General features: G+C 54.5%; 1 protein-coding gene across 2 annotated transcripts in view; it reads right to left on the reverse strand.

The window, feature by feature from the left end:
• Positions 1-674: 674 nt before the first annotated feature.
• Positions 675-12,851, reverse strand: part of TBC1D22A (TBC1 domain family member 22A) — a 319,360-nt gene continuing 307,183 nt past the window's right edge. The window contains exon 13 of one of the 2 annotated variants that reach the window (XM_085025349.1): positions 675-2,341. In XM_085025349.1, the coding sequence (XP_084881475.1) occupies positions 2,297-2,341 (45 nt within the window). In that variant the 3' untranslated portion in view covers positions 675-2,296. The remainder of the gene's footprint in view (positions 2,342-12,851) is intronic. The other variant, XM_085025350.1, reaches the window with a different exon arrangement.

A 12,851-nucleotide genomic window follows, 5' to 3' on the forward strand; every position in this document is an offset into this window, starting at 1 on the left:
CCATCCCTGCAGCAGAACTCAGCCTAAGCTGACCGACAGACATGGAGCCAGGATTCAGGATCGCAGGGCAAATGCAACACGGCAGTGAGCCAGCCCCTGAGAGTCCGCGATGAAACCAGCTAATAGCCATGCTTTGCGCATTTTCTCTGGGACAGTGTGAGTCACATGCTTTGCAGCCTTTCATCTGCTCTCCACAGTGACCCTTAAAGGAGGGGAGGTCCAAACCCCATTTCACAGGCAAGAAGACCAGGGTCTGAGTCCCTCCATTCCAGTGTCCATCTACCTCACTCCTTTTACCGTCTGCATAGTATTCCACAGTACGAATGCCCCTGCATAAGGGCTCCCATTCCCCGTCAATAAATATCTCAGTCACGTCTGGGGCTTTGGGATTCCAAACCACGCCGCAAGGACTGCCTTCCTGCACAGGGCTCTGCATTGCTTTCTGTGGGGCAGAGCCCAGCCTGGGACTGTGGAGTCGAGACTGCCCAATGCGTGCGGAGTTCTGATGGAAACGAAAACATTATCCATCCAAACAAAAGCAGTGCTGATTGGATTAACCTCCCGTCTCACCCACGCTATAAGGAAACTGTTTTGCACAGCTGTACCAGCCCCAGATGTTAGCAATATTTAGAATTTGACAAGCCTGAAAGCAGAAAAATAATATCTCATTGTGGTTTCTTAAATTTTTTTTTCTTTTTATGGCTGCGCCTGCAGCATGTGGAAGTTCCCCGGGCTAGATGTCCAATCAGAGTGGCAGTTGCGACTCCTACACCACAGCCATGGCAACACCGGATCTGAGCCGCCTCTGTGACCTACGCCGCAGCTTGCAGCCACGCTGGATGCTTAACCCACTGAGAGAAGCCTGGGATAGAACCCCATCTTCACGAGACAACATCAGGTTCTTAACACGCTGAGCCACAAGGGGAGCTCCTCCCATTGTGTTTTCATTTGCATTTGGCAATTATCGATGAGGCCATACCTGTCCTCCTGTATTCCTGTCCTTTCACGTTGACTTCGTGAGGGGTGGCTGTGTGTCTTGAAGCAAACCCCTCCTCCCGGCAGGTGGTTAGGGTGGCCTCGCACATCATCAGGGTCCAAGGACTCTGGAGGGTGTGGTCCCTGCCGCCATCTCCCTCTCCGCAGCCCCGGCAGGGCTGGCGCACCCAGAGGGAACGATGAGCAGAAATGACTGTTTACTGGAAACTTGCTAAGAACTCCCACGCTGTGTGTGCCCGTTGCCCCCTGGGAGTTTGATTTGACACTCATGGGAGCCTGTGACTTAGGTACAAGTCTCATTTCATCCCCAAATCCAAGAGCTCTACAACCCCAAAGATTTTTCATAATTCATGTGGCAACAAAAGCGGCTCTGGATCCTCCTGAGACCACTTATAACCTGCTTACCCTCTTCATCTGAGGCGTCCCGTTGTGCTGCTAAAATAACAAAGTTGATCCTGGGACATCTGCCCTGGGCCCGCTGGCAAGGTTAGTCACCCGTAATCCACGCTGGATGATTATTCGAAAAGCTGGAAGAAAAAATCTGAAATGGAAACGCACCTGCCCCGAGAGCTTGGGCGAGGGCTGCAGACCTGCACGGTCGCCTGTGTGTGAATGAAGATGCCAGCGGGGGGTGGTGCCGGGGGCGACCGCTGTCCCTTTGGGGCAGGGTTGCTGAAGGACAAAGCAAGAAATGGGGCTCTTACCAACCCCCTGCTCCTCCCTCGGGTCCTCCTTCTGCCCTCGGCCCCGCCTTTCACAGCACACGACAACCTGTGAGTTTGGGGAGCAGGGAGGGCTCGGCCACAACCCCCTACTTGTGAAGGTAACATGGAAGGGATGGGACAGGGCGACTACACTGGCTTTCTCCCTGGGATTTCAATTCTGGAATGTTCTCACAGCTCAGAGAGGCCATGCAAGGTGCCCAGGGAGCCAGTCCGCTCTCTCCCGGCGCGTGGCTGAAGTGGGCTGGGTTGGGAAGTCGGCTGGCTCCTCTCTAACAGTTTAGTTTAATTAAAAGTGGGCTGGATGGTTGCCCCGCGCTGGAGACAATCATTAGACAATCAAAATGCTTCGGTACAAGGAAGTAATTGCATTGCACGGAGACCTTTTTGCCATCAAAGCAGAATCAATCAATAATTAAATTAGAAGTGAAAATTAGTTGCTCAAGCCTGTGGTTCACCAACTTAGCAGACACTTCAGGAGCCCTCTGTGGGCTGAGGGTGTGGGGTGAGGGGGCCGCGGCCACCAAGGTCCCCAAGGCTAATCCAGCAGCGAGCCGGCCACGTCACCTGTGTGCCCATCAGTGGTGGGAGGAGGGGTTCTTGATGCAGCTGATTCTGAAATGCTGTAACACAAAGTGTAATATCGTCTCAGTTTCAAGAAGGGGAAGGTAGCGGTCAGCTGCTGTTATAAAACAACCCTCCCCAGACTCAGCAGCGTGGGAGCCACGACCATGGATTTCGCGGGCACCTGCAGATGGGCTGGGGCGGCCCCGTCGATCTTAGCTGCATTTGCTCCTGTGTCTGCACGTCGGCTGGGACTGCGCAGCCCAGGCTGGGGGTCCTGTTCTAGCAGCAGGAGCCGAGGCAGCCCCACCCTCTGCCCCACACCCTCCTGCGGAGCCCCGGAGGCTGGCCAGGATGTGGCCCTCCAGTGGCGATGGCAGAGGCCCAAGAGGACAGGCAGAAGCGGGGGCGGGGCAGGGCCGTGGGCTGGCACCTGCCCTCTGCCTCCGCACGGACTGAATCACGAGCCACTGCAGCTGCCGACCCCTCAACACCCCTGGAGGTGCACGGATGGCCTCGCTCCTGCTGTCCACCCTGAGCTCGTTTAGGGGACATTGAGGCTGGCAGCTTACATTACCGGCCAAGGCGCGTCACCGGGCTAGTTTCACGTCAAGGTGTGAGGGGGACACCTGTGACCAGGCATGGCAAGGGTGTGGGAGCAGGAAGGATGAAGAAATGGGGCTGACCATTCCAACGGGCACAGAAACGCGGATTTTTGGTTGTGTTCCTCTGTTCCTTTACACACGTCAGCTCGCAGAATCCGAGGGGCCGAGATCCGCGTTACTCCCATTTTAGAGACGGGGAAGCTGAGACTCTGAGAAGGAACCTGGCCAAGGTCATCCAGGTAATAAGAGGCTGGACACAGACCAGCCTGCTTCTAGAACACTCCACCACCCCACCGCCTTCACCCTGGCCTGGGTCGGGGCAGCTGGGCACCAGTCCAAGCCGGGCTCCTGTTGGGGGGCCAGGAGCAGGGCTCTCTCAGTTCCGGGCCGGCGGCCTTCATTCGGGAACAAGGAGACTGCCCAGGGCTTTGCAGGCGCCTGAGGCTCTGTGAGTCCCGGGTCTGAGGCCAAGTGATGGCGCCGTCATGCTGCCTGGAGTGGCTGCACGGATGAGAAACGGAGCGGAAACGAACGGCAGCGCCTGCTGGCTGGTTCATTTCCGTTCTAGTCACAGAAGTTCTGGGCTTGAGAAGACTTTCACGGTCACCCGTCTAGTAGCTTCCAAATATTTCTAACCATGGCTACACAAGGCTGAATCCTGGTCCCCAAAGACGTCCACACCTTCGTCCCTCAAACCTGTGCATGTGGGGCTTTACACGTGAAAGGGACTCCGAAGCTGGGGATCCGGGCCCCCGCGGGGAGAGCAGCCTGGGCTATTCAAGGGTGCAACCACGTCCCGCGAGTTCTTAAAACCGGAAAACCTCTCCTGGCTACCGTCCGATCGAGATGTGACAGCACAAGAGTCCAAAGACGTTCTCACTGCTGGCTTCGGAGCTGGAGGAAGGGAGGCGAGCCGAGGAGTGCGGGAGGCGGGCCCTGGGAACCTTCCAGGGGCCTGGGGGGCCGGGGGCCCAGCAGTGGAGAGGGCCCCAGAGGTGCCAGGCTCGCCTGCTCACGCCGTCTGTGGAGGAACCGGGCCAAAGGTGCCCCAGGGACTGCCCCCCCAAGCTGCGTCCCTGCCTCCAGGGACGGCCCCAAACAAAGGAAACCCTGGAGTCAGCGAGGACACGTCTTCCGGGGCCCCCCACGCCCGCTCCGAAGGTTTGTTTCCATTTGTGGTGCAAACGGAGCCTGTCCTCGAGGGGATGGATGTGCGGGCAGCCAGGGCAAAGCGAGCTGTTTCACAGGCTGGCGACCAAACAGGTGCCTGGCGCTGGCACGTGGCCCTGCGTGTGGCAAGAGGCCTCCTGGGGGGGGGGCACAGGCAGGGAGGGGTTCTCGAGGTACACCTGACCTTTGAGGCGCCTTGTGGGAAGCTCAGTGACCCTCCGTGGTTGCCCAGGAAAAGGGCAGGATGAACAGAAAGAACATTCTGTGCAGCCACCGCCCGGCCCTGCTCCTCCTCCCAGAGGGCCCCCTCCCTCGGGCTCGCCGCCCCCACCGCTAGCTGGTGGCATCCTCCAAGGTCTGTCAAGGTCACCCCCTCTGCTAGGACCGGTTGGTCTGCGAGGGGCTGCTCCAGGGAAGGGGGGCACACGGAGCCCGCCTCACCCGTCTCTGCGTCGCCAGGACCCAGAAGCCTCTCAATCTCGCAGCGCGTGTTGCTCAGCACCTCCTGTGTTCCTGGCCCCAGGGACATCAGGACACAACTGTGAACCACGTGGACGTGGGGTCTGTTCTCATGGTGCCCAGTAGGGCAGCCCACGCCGGAAGCCGGAGGGGAGCCTGGAAGGGCTGGTGAAGCAAAGAAGAGCTGCACGTGGATGCCCAGGGTCTGTGGGGACCCAGGAACCAGAGAGGGGGTGTTGGGCACCCATTCCAGCAGCTCGGCCAGTCCCCTGGCTGAGGAGCCCCTGCTGCAGGAGGCCGCTGGCCCGAGTTCACGTCCTGTCGGTCACATTGCTGAGCCAAGCCCACTGCCCCAAAATGCCGGTGCTCAGAGCCCGCCTTGGCAAAGCTGCAAAGTCACATGGAAATGGGGCAGAACCGTTCCCTGGACAGTGGGGCACCGGGAAGGAGGCCGATGGGGCCCTGCCCCCAGTGAGCTCAGGGCAGGGCCGGGGGCAGCGGGCAGGTGGGCAGTCAGCTGTGACACAGGGAGCTGACAGCTGTGGACCCAAATCCAGATGTTGAAGCCCTAAGCCGCGGGGGCGGCTGATTAGGAGACGGGCCCCCCAAGGAAGTGATTAAAGTTAAATGAGGTTGTAAGGGGGGGCGCTGATCTGATAGGATGGGAGTCCTTGTAAAAAGAGACACCAGAAGGCCCCATGTGGGTGTGTTTGGGGGGCTGAGGGCGGTGGGACTGTGTGGGGATGTGTGTGGGGATGTGGGGGGGAATGTGTGTGGGGGGGTGGGGGTGGGAGGCGGGTGTGTGTGTGTGGGGGTGGGGGGGTGCACACCCACCCAGAGGAAGGGCCCCGTGAAGACACTGAGAAGCGGACCATATACAAGCCGGGAAGAGAAACGTCCCCAGGAATAGAATTGGCTGGGGCTTGACTTGGTCTGAGACGTCTCATCTCCAGAATTTCGAGAAACTAAAGTCTGTTGTTTAAGTTCCTGCCTGTGGCCTTTTGTTGGTGCAGCCCTAGCTGACCGAGACACGGGCTCAGCCCAGGGAGAAGAGCCAAGGAGGCAGAGCAGGAAGGCTTCCTGGAGGAGGCAGCCCCTGCACTGAGACTGGAGGGATGGGAGGGAGGCGTTCTGGGAGAATGATCTGGAAGAGCAAACCACGGGGCGACGTCCTGGGGGTGGGGGTGTGGGAGGGCACGGCGCCCGGGCAATGGCCCATTTGGTGGACGCCACTTTCAGGGGTAGAGGTGGGTGCGGAGGGAGCAGAAGGAAGCCCTTAGTGACAGACACCCGTTCAATGACCAGGGCTTCTCCGGCCGCTGGGAGCAGCGCCTGCTTTAGAGGCTCCTCGGAGGACGCAATCAACATCCGAGACTACGTGTCAGCTTCTTCCTACACGTGTGAGAACACATTTTAAAACAACCACATGTTCTCACTCCCGCGGAGCTGCCAAGAAGGGACCTGAGGACCCCGAGTGTTGAGTAGGACGTGGGACAAGCCCTCGGGGAGCAGGGTGGCATCACCTGGAAGCGGAAGACACACACACTCAGGCTCTCAGCCCTACGCCTGGGGGATGCGCTGCAGGAACTTTCCCACACGGGACAGAACGCCCAGCGCCCGAGCGGAGACCAAGGGAAACAGACCGAGCATCAGTCAAAGTGTCCTCAGTGGATCCCGTTCAGGAGGCAGAACCGAGGAACCAGCTGGCCGGGCTCTCGGGGGTGGAACATTAGACGCCACTGCATGCCTTTGAATTCCCCTTCTGTACAGCCCGAGACACGCAAAACCAGTGAGGCTGGAAGATGGATACACGCTGTGAGCCTTAGGCGAGAATGATACACACAAAACTTACCGCGGTGCTTCCTTCTGAACTGGGGGGATGGGCAGCATGCGTGGAGCCAACCCAGGGGCTGCAAAGGTCCCAATTTTAAAATTTTTGGGGAGTTCCCATCGTGGCGCAGTGGTTAACGAATCCGACTAGGAACCATGAGGTTGCGGGTTCGGTCCCTGCCCTTGCTCAGTGGGTTAACGATCCGGCGTTGCCGTGAGCTGTGGTGTCGGTCGCAGACGCGGCTCGGATCCGGCGTTGCTGTGGCTCTGGCGTAGGCCGGTGGCTACAGCTCCGATTCAACCCCTAGCCTGGGAACCTCCATATGCCGCGGGAGCGGCCCAAGAAATAGCAACAACAACAACAACAAAAAGAAAGACAAAAAAAATTAAAAAAATAAAATTTTTGTATTACAGTATAATTGATTTACAATGTTGTGCCAGTTTTTGCTGCACAGCAAAGTGACCCAGTCCTACATATACACACATCGTTTTTCTCCTATTACCTTCCATCACGATTTATCCTGAGAGATGGGAGAGAGTTCCCTGTGCCGTACAGCAGGACCTCATTGCATACAGCAGGAAGAGCCTGCATCTACAAGGGTCATATTTAATTCCCTAAGGTAGTGCTTTCTGCCGGGGTGTCAGTGACGTGTTTGTTCGGGGACTCCGTAGTCCCTGGATACACATGATTTTGATTTTACTCAATATTTAATTTAAAAACAACAAAGAGTTGTTCCCGTCATGCCGCAATGATTAATGAACCCAACTAGCATCCATGAGGATGCAGGTTTACTCCCTGGCCTCGCTCAGTGGGTTAAGGATCCAGCATTGCCATGAGCTGTGCTGTAGGTCACAGAGGTGGCTCGGATCCGGCATAGCTGTGACTGTGGTGTAGACTGGCAGCTACAGCTCTGATTAGACCCCTAGCCTGGGAACCTCCATATGCCACGAGTGCAGCCCTAGAAAAAGACAAAAAGACAAAAAAAAGAAAAGAGAAGAGAAGAAATTTAGGGAGTCAATAGAAAAATAGATATCTCTAAGTATATTAGGAGCTAAAATTCTGTATCTTATCTAAACATTAAAAATGAAAATAAAATCATTCTTTTCTAAAATTGAAGAATAGTTGGTTTATAATGTGTTTGTTTCAAGTGTATAGCAAAGTGATTCCGTTGTATATATATGCATATTACATGTGTATATATGTATATACATTTATATGTTCTTTTTCAGACTCTTTCCCATTATAGGTTATAACAAGATACCGAATATCTTTCCCCAAATAAAATTATTCCTGGTACACGCTTGCTTCCTTTAATCATTTTCCTTCCTCTGTGCATCAGCACTGGGTCAGCAGTATTTTTCAGAAGAATGTATTTTTAACATGATTATATCACTTTAAATGTTTCCTAAAATTGCATGTAATGTTCTTCAAATTGCATTTTTAAATTGTTAACATTCCACTTGACTCTTCTCAATAGGCCACATTTTTAATTTAAAAATATTCTCTCTCCAGGAACCAAAGTACATGGTGAGCACAGAGTAAATGCTGTGACACGGGGAGTGTTTGCAGTGCTAATATTTTGGCATTGAAATGTGGAGAGACTCTGGCACAACCTTGTCACGGATACCGCTTCTGCCTCCACTCAAGCTACCGTGTAACAGTGCGTATTTTCTCACCACCAAACGTGTCAGATACATCATCTCTATTCACGATTTTTTTGAATTTTTTACTGACTGTAGAGGCTCTAATGCCCCAGTCCCAGATTTCACCGTTAAGTCCACTCCTGATCACATCACCAATGTATCCAAACAAACAGGAGTGTCAAGATTCTCCCTGCGTGTCAAGACAGGCCGAGGTTTAAGTCAGACTCTCAAAAGAAAAACTGTACACCAAGCTTCACCTTATGTCACGTCCAACTCCCCCTGGCTTCTGGAAGGATACGTCTCACTGTCTTCCTGCTTGCTAGCTTTCTTCACGATAATCCCAATTTGTGAGAACTATTCCTAACGACACTGGGCGGCTTCCATCCATGAAACGGCTCCACGAGAGATTCTGAACCGAATTTATACAGTGGCATCCAATATCTGGAGGACTGTTTATTAAAAAGTCAGGTACTGTTAAATAGGACACCTGAGTTGACTTACCAAGTATTTGAGCAAAGGCGCAAACAGTTCTCAAATCCGACGGATGATGAGAAAAGGAGAAAGTACGTCCTGCCATGCCCAAAAAATATGAAACTGTAGGTTGTTGAGAATTTAACCTTAGTTCCATCACCAAGTTTTCTTATTTCAAGTCATTCTGGGCACATGCATAACCGTTACAAATTTTGAGAGCGACCGCTAGCCTGGTTAGAGATCATCACACCGTCTTTCAAAGCACCACCAGGAGCCTCGCCCATTTCTGCATTTAATTTACAAAGAGTATTTTTTTCTTTATTTTTTTACTGACATATAGTTGAGGTGCAATAGTATATAAGTTTCAGGGGTACAATAGAGTGACTCGCAGTTTTTAAAGATTATAGTCCATTTATAGTTATTGTAAAACAACGGCTCTATTCCCGTGTTGTATGATACATCCTTGTAGCTTATTTATTTTATGCATAGCAGTTTGTCTCTCTTACTCCCCTCCCCCTTCCCTCACCCCACTGGTCCCCACAAATGAGTTCTCCATGTCCGTGAGTCTGTTCAAAGGACATGGTTTGGACCACAACACCAGTTTCACCAAAGTAACCTTGTTCCACCAGCAACAGGAAGACCTTCAAAGGCTTTACTTCCATTCCATAAATCAGATGAGCGTGTGGGTTGGTGGTATATAGTGATGAGCATAGCTGCCTTCCATAAATTAGATGAAAATGATTAAACCATCATTGTAATTAATGGATTTTCTTTTTTGAAGCATCTGGTAACGGCAACATAAAACTGGAATCATTCACTTGATTCCAAATTCTGCTAATGGAGCCAACACACCCACGGCTATGGCTTCCAGGAAAGGCGTGCTGCCCACTGCAACGAGTGGGGTCGCCACAGACCCATCAGGGCTGCCTAATCGCAGACCAGCTGGTGCTCAGCTGCCCTGGGCTTGGATGGTGGGGCTGGTGGGGTGGCAGCCCAGTTGTCTCGGGTGCACCCGCGGGGTCAACCACGCCTGCCTTCCATCTGCCTCCTTTCATCATCATGGGGTTCATCCAGCAGAGCTGCTGTGATGACCGAGTGGGAGCCCAGCCCTAGAGCACCAGGGACCCTTGGATGCTGGGCTTCAGGCAGGTCTGCCAGGAGGGCCATCCCTTTCCTGCATCTTAGGGAAACTGGCTGGAGAGGACCCTTCTCCACTCCTAGCCTGCTCCCTGGGCCTCCCCCTCCTCTGCTGAAAGGGTGTCACTTCACAGAAAGCAATTCCGGATCAGATGCTCAGCTGTAGAGCAGTAACTGAGCACATGGGTGAGAGCTGAGGCCTAAACATGATGACCACACCCGGCAAACTGTGCCTTCACTCGTCCCGCCAGGCGCCCATCAGGGAGCCTGGCCTTTCACCCTCCCGTGTCTCAGACACCCCGTCTGACTTCCCCACTCTGCATGCACTCGGCCGCGTTCCTGGGATGGTTTATCGGAAGCACACACCCGTCCATCTGTCCAAGGCCACTGATGAGCATGAGTCCCATGTGAGCACCTGGGTGCAGAGAGCAGATAGGAGAGATACGGATGCAGCACTGTTCACAACAGCCAAGACATGGAATCAACCCAAATGTCCATCGACAGATGATTGGATCAGGAAGATGTGGTATATATACACAGTGGAATACTACTCAGCCATGAAAAAGAATGAAACAATGCCATTTGCAGCAACATGGATGGAACTAGAGACTCTCATACTGAGTAAAGTAAGTCATAAAGAGAAGGACAAATACCATATGATATCACTTATATCAGGAATCTAATATATGGCACAAATGAACCTTCCCACATAAAAGAAAATCATGGGCTTGGAGAATAGACTTGTGGTTGCCAAGGGGGAGGGGGAGGGACTGGGAGGGATTGGGAGCTTGGGGTTAATAGATGCAAACTATTGCCTTTGGAACGGATTAGCAAGGAGATCCTGCTGTGTAGCCCTGGGAACTCTACCTAGTCACTTAGGATGGAGCATAATGAGAGAAAATAGAATGTGCACATGCATGGGTAACTGGGTCACCATGCTGTACAGTAGAAAAAAAATTGTTCTGGAGAAATAACAATTAAAATAAAAAAAATTTTAAGAGAAATACAGATTCATAGGAGGCCGGCCTGAGGGCAGAGGGGCTGGGGAGAGGCCCCAGGACATGCCAGCAGAGTGATTCAGATGCCGGGGACCCAGCTTGTGCTGCGTCTGCCTGTCCCAGTCCTCCTGTCACTGGGCTGGACCTCTGGCCCCCCAGCCACACGACGCAGCAGTTCTTCCAAGCCGTTTCAGATGGGATCCAGATCCTCAGCCCGGCCTCCAGCCCACAGCCTCCAGACCCAGGCCCACCAGCCCACTGGCCTCACTGTCCAAAGCCACCCACCCGCAGTGGACACCTGGTCCCCACACCACACCACACTGTCGCTAACCCCCATGCCTTTGCACATGCTGCTCTGTCCAGTGGGATGGCTTTCCATTCTCTTCAACCCTCAAAACTCAGCTCAAGGGTAACCCCACCCTTGGAAGGCTCGAGATCTGACACCCCACCTCTCTGACTCACAGTGCTTGGTCCTGCCTTTCCATGCCACCTGGCCGAGAGCTGTCCCATCTCAACACGAGCCTCTAGGCGCGGGGCTGGGGGTGTTCCTCACTGGATCCAGCACAGCACACACTCCCGGCCTGAGCGGTGTGTGGACAGAGGGGTCCCGGGAGCAACCCCACAAGGAGGAGGGGGCGAGGGAGCCCAGCAGAGGCCCCTCCCAGCCTGGGGCCAGGAGACCGTCCCCCCAGGCCTCCCACAACCGACATGGCTGAGTCGTGCCTCCCCCCCCGCCCCCCACAAAGTCAGGCCCACCCGGACCTCAGTGCTTGACCCCATGTGGAAGCAGGGTCTTTACAGACGTAACGAGCCCAGGCAAGGTCATATGGATTAGAAGCCCTAAACCCTTTTAAGAAAGCCACGTGGGGACACAGGGAAGGATGTGGTGGCGGCGGTGACACAGCTGTAAGCCAGGGACTGCTGGCAAGGAGACATGCTCTTCTAGAACCTTCGGAGGACACAACGCCCTGTCAACACCTTGACCGTGGACTTCTGGTCTCCAGAGGGAATGCAGTCCTGATGTCTCCAGCCCCCCACCCCCCGGAAGTGGTACTTTGTCAGGCGGCCCCCGGAGATCACGCTGAGTGCCAGGTGTTATAAGGTCTCCATGTCAAATGTCATTTAAGGTGCAACGACTTGGCAGGAGAGGGCTGTGGACCCCCTGGCACCTACCCTGAGGCACAGAAAGGCTAAGCAGCCTGGCAGAGGACGCAGAGCCCCGGAGACCAGGGCCAGCCTGTGCCTCTGGCTGAGGCTACCCTGGCCCAGCCCCCCGCAAGGAGCCCCAGCACCAGGGCACACATGATGCTCGCAGGAGCCCAGAGCACCCGGGCAGTGGCTTTGCAGAGATCCCGGCCCCTGGAGATGTGGGGGGCTGCCAGGGCCAGGACCTCCCTGGGACCACCCAGCTGTGCCTGCACCTGGCCTAGGACGTAGCATGGCTCCCACTTTATGGATGAGAAAACTGAGTCGCAGTCACCGCATGGAATGTTCCAGGTCTCCCAGCAACTTCAGGATTCACACCAGCCCAGCCCGTGGCCCTGCTGGGGGAAGAGGGCTGGTCATCGTCTGGGCAACTCCAGGGTCCTGGTCCTTCCTGCCAGTGACACGACTCTCTGAGCCTCAGTTTCCCTCCTGTGAAGGCTGGCATCGCTGTCCTGGGAGGGAGGACAGGAGGCAGCATGCTGAGGTCCTGGCCTCTACCGGCTTCACCGCAGAGACTGGTTCTGCCAGCATATTTCAAGAGGAGACACTATTTCAGACCAGAGGCCAATCCATAGTTGATGCCTTAGCAGCAGGACCAGAACCTAATTAATTTGTGCATCCAGGCTAGGTAAATATTCACCACCGATAAATCTAACACGATGGGCGACTGCAGCTGGCTCAGAAATATTCCATTTTCAAGCTCCAGAAAGCCTTGCACGGCCTGAAATGCTGCTGGCAGCCCCAGCTGCTGGTAAGTGAAATGCCACATTATGTACCCTCTCCTCCAGGAAGCCCTCCCTGGCTGCCTCCTTCACCAGACATATCTTTGATAGAGCTGACATTCCTTGTGCCATGTACTGGGGCCAAGGAAATAAGTTAGGGATGGGACCAGCCCTTGGGGGGTCCCTTGTCAGGGACACACACACAGGAACAGGGTCGATGCACAGAACCCAGCTGGAGGCCAAATCTGGTGGGAGCCTCAAAGGGGAAGCAACTAGGGGAGTGCAAGGAGAGAGCAGAGGAAGGGAAATAGGGGGAGAGGAAGGAAG

Source organism: Sus scrofa, chromosome 5 (assembly GCF_054392235.1).
Source record: "Sus scrofa isolate SSC_HxYL_T2T_F1_AM1 chromosome 5, Sscrofa_HxYL_maternal_Yorkshire_Landrace_v2.0, whole genome shotgun sequence".
NCBI lineage: Eukaryota > Metazoa > Chordata > Mammalia > Artiodactyla > Suidae > Sus > Sus scrofa.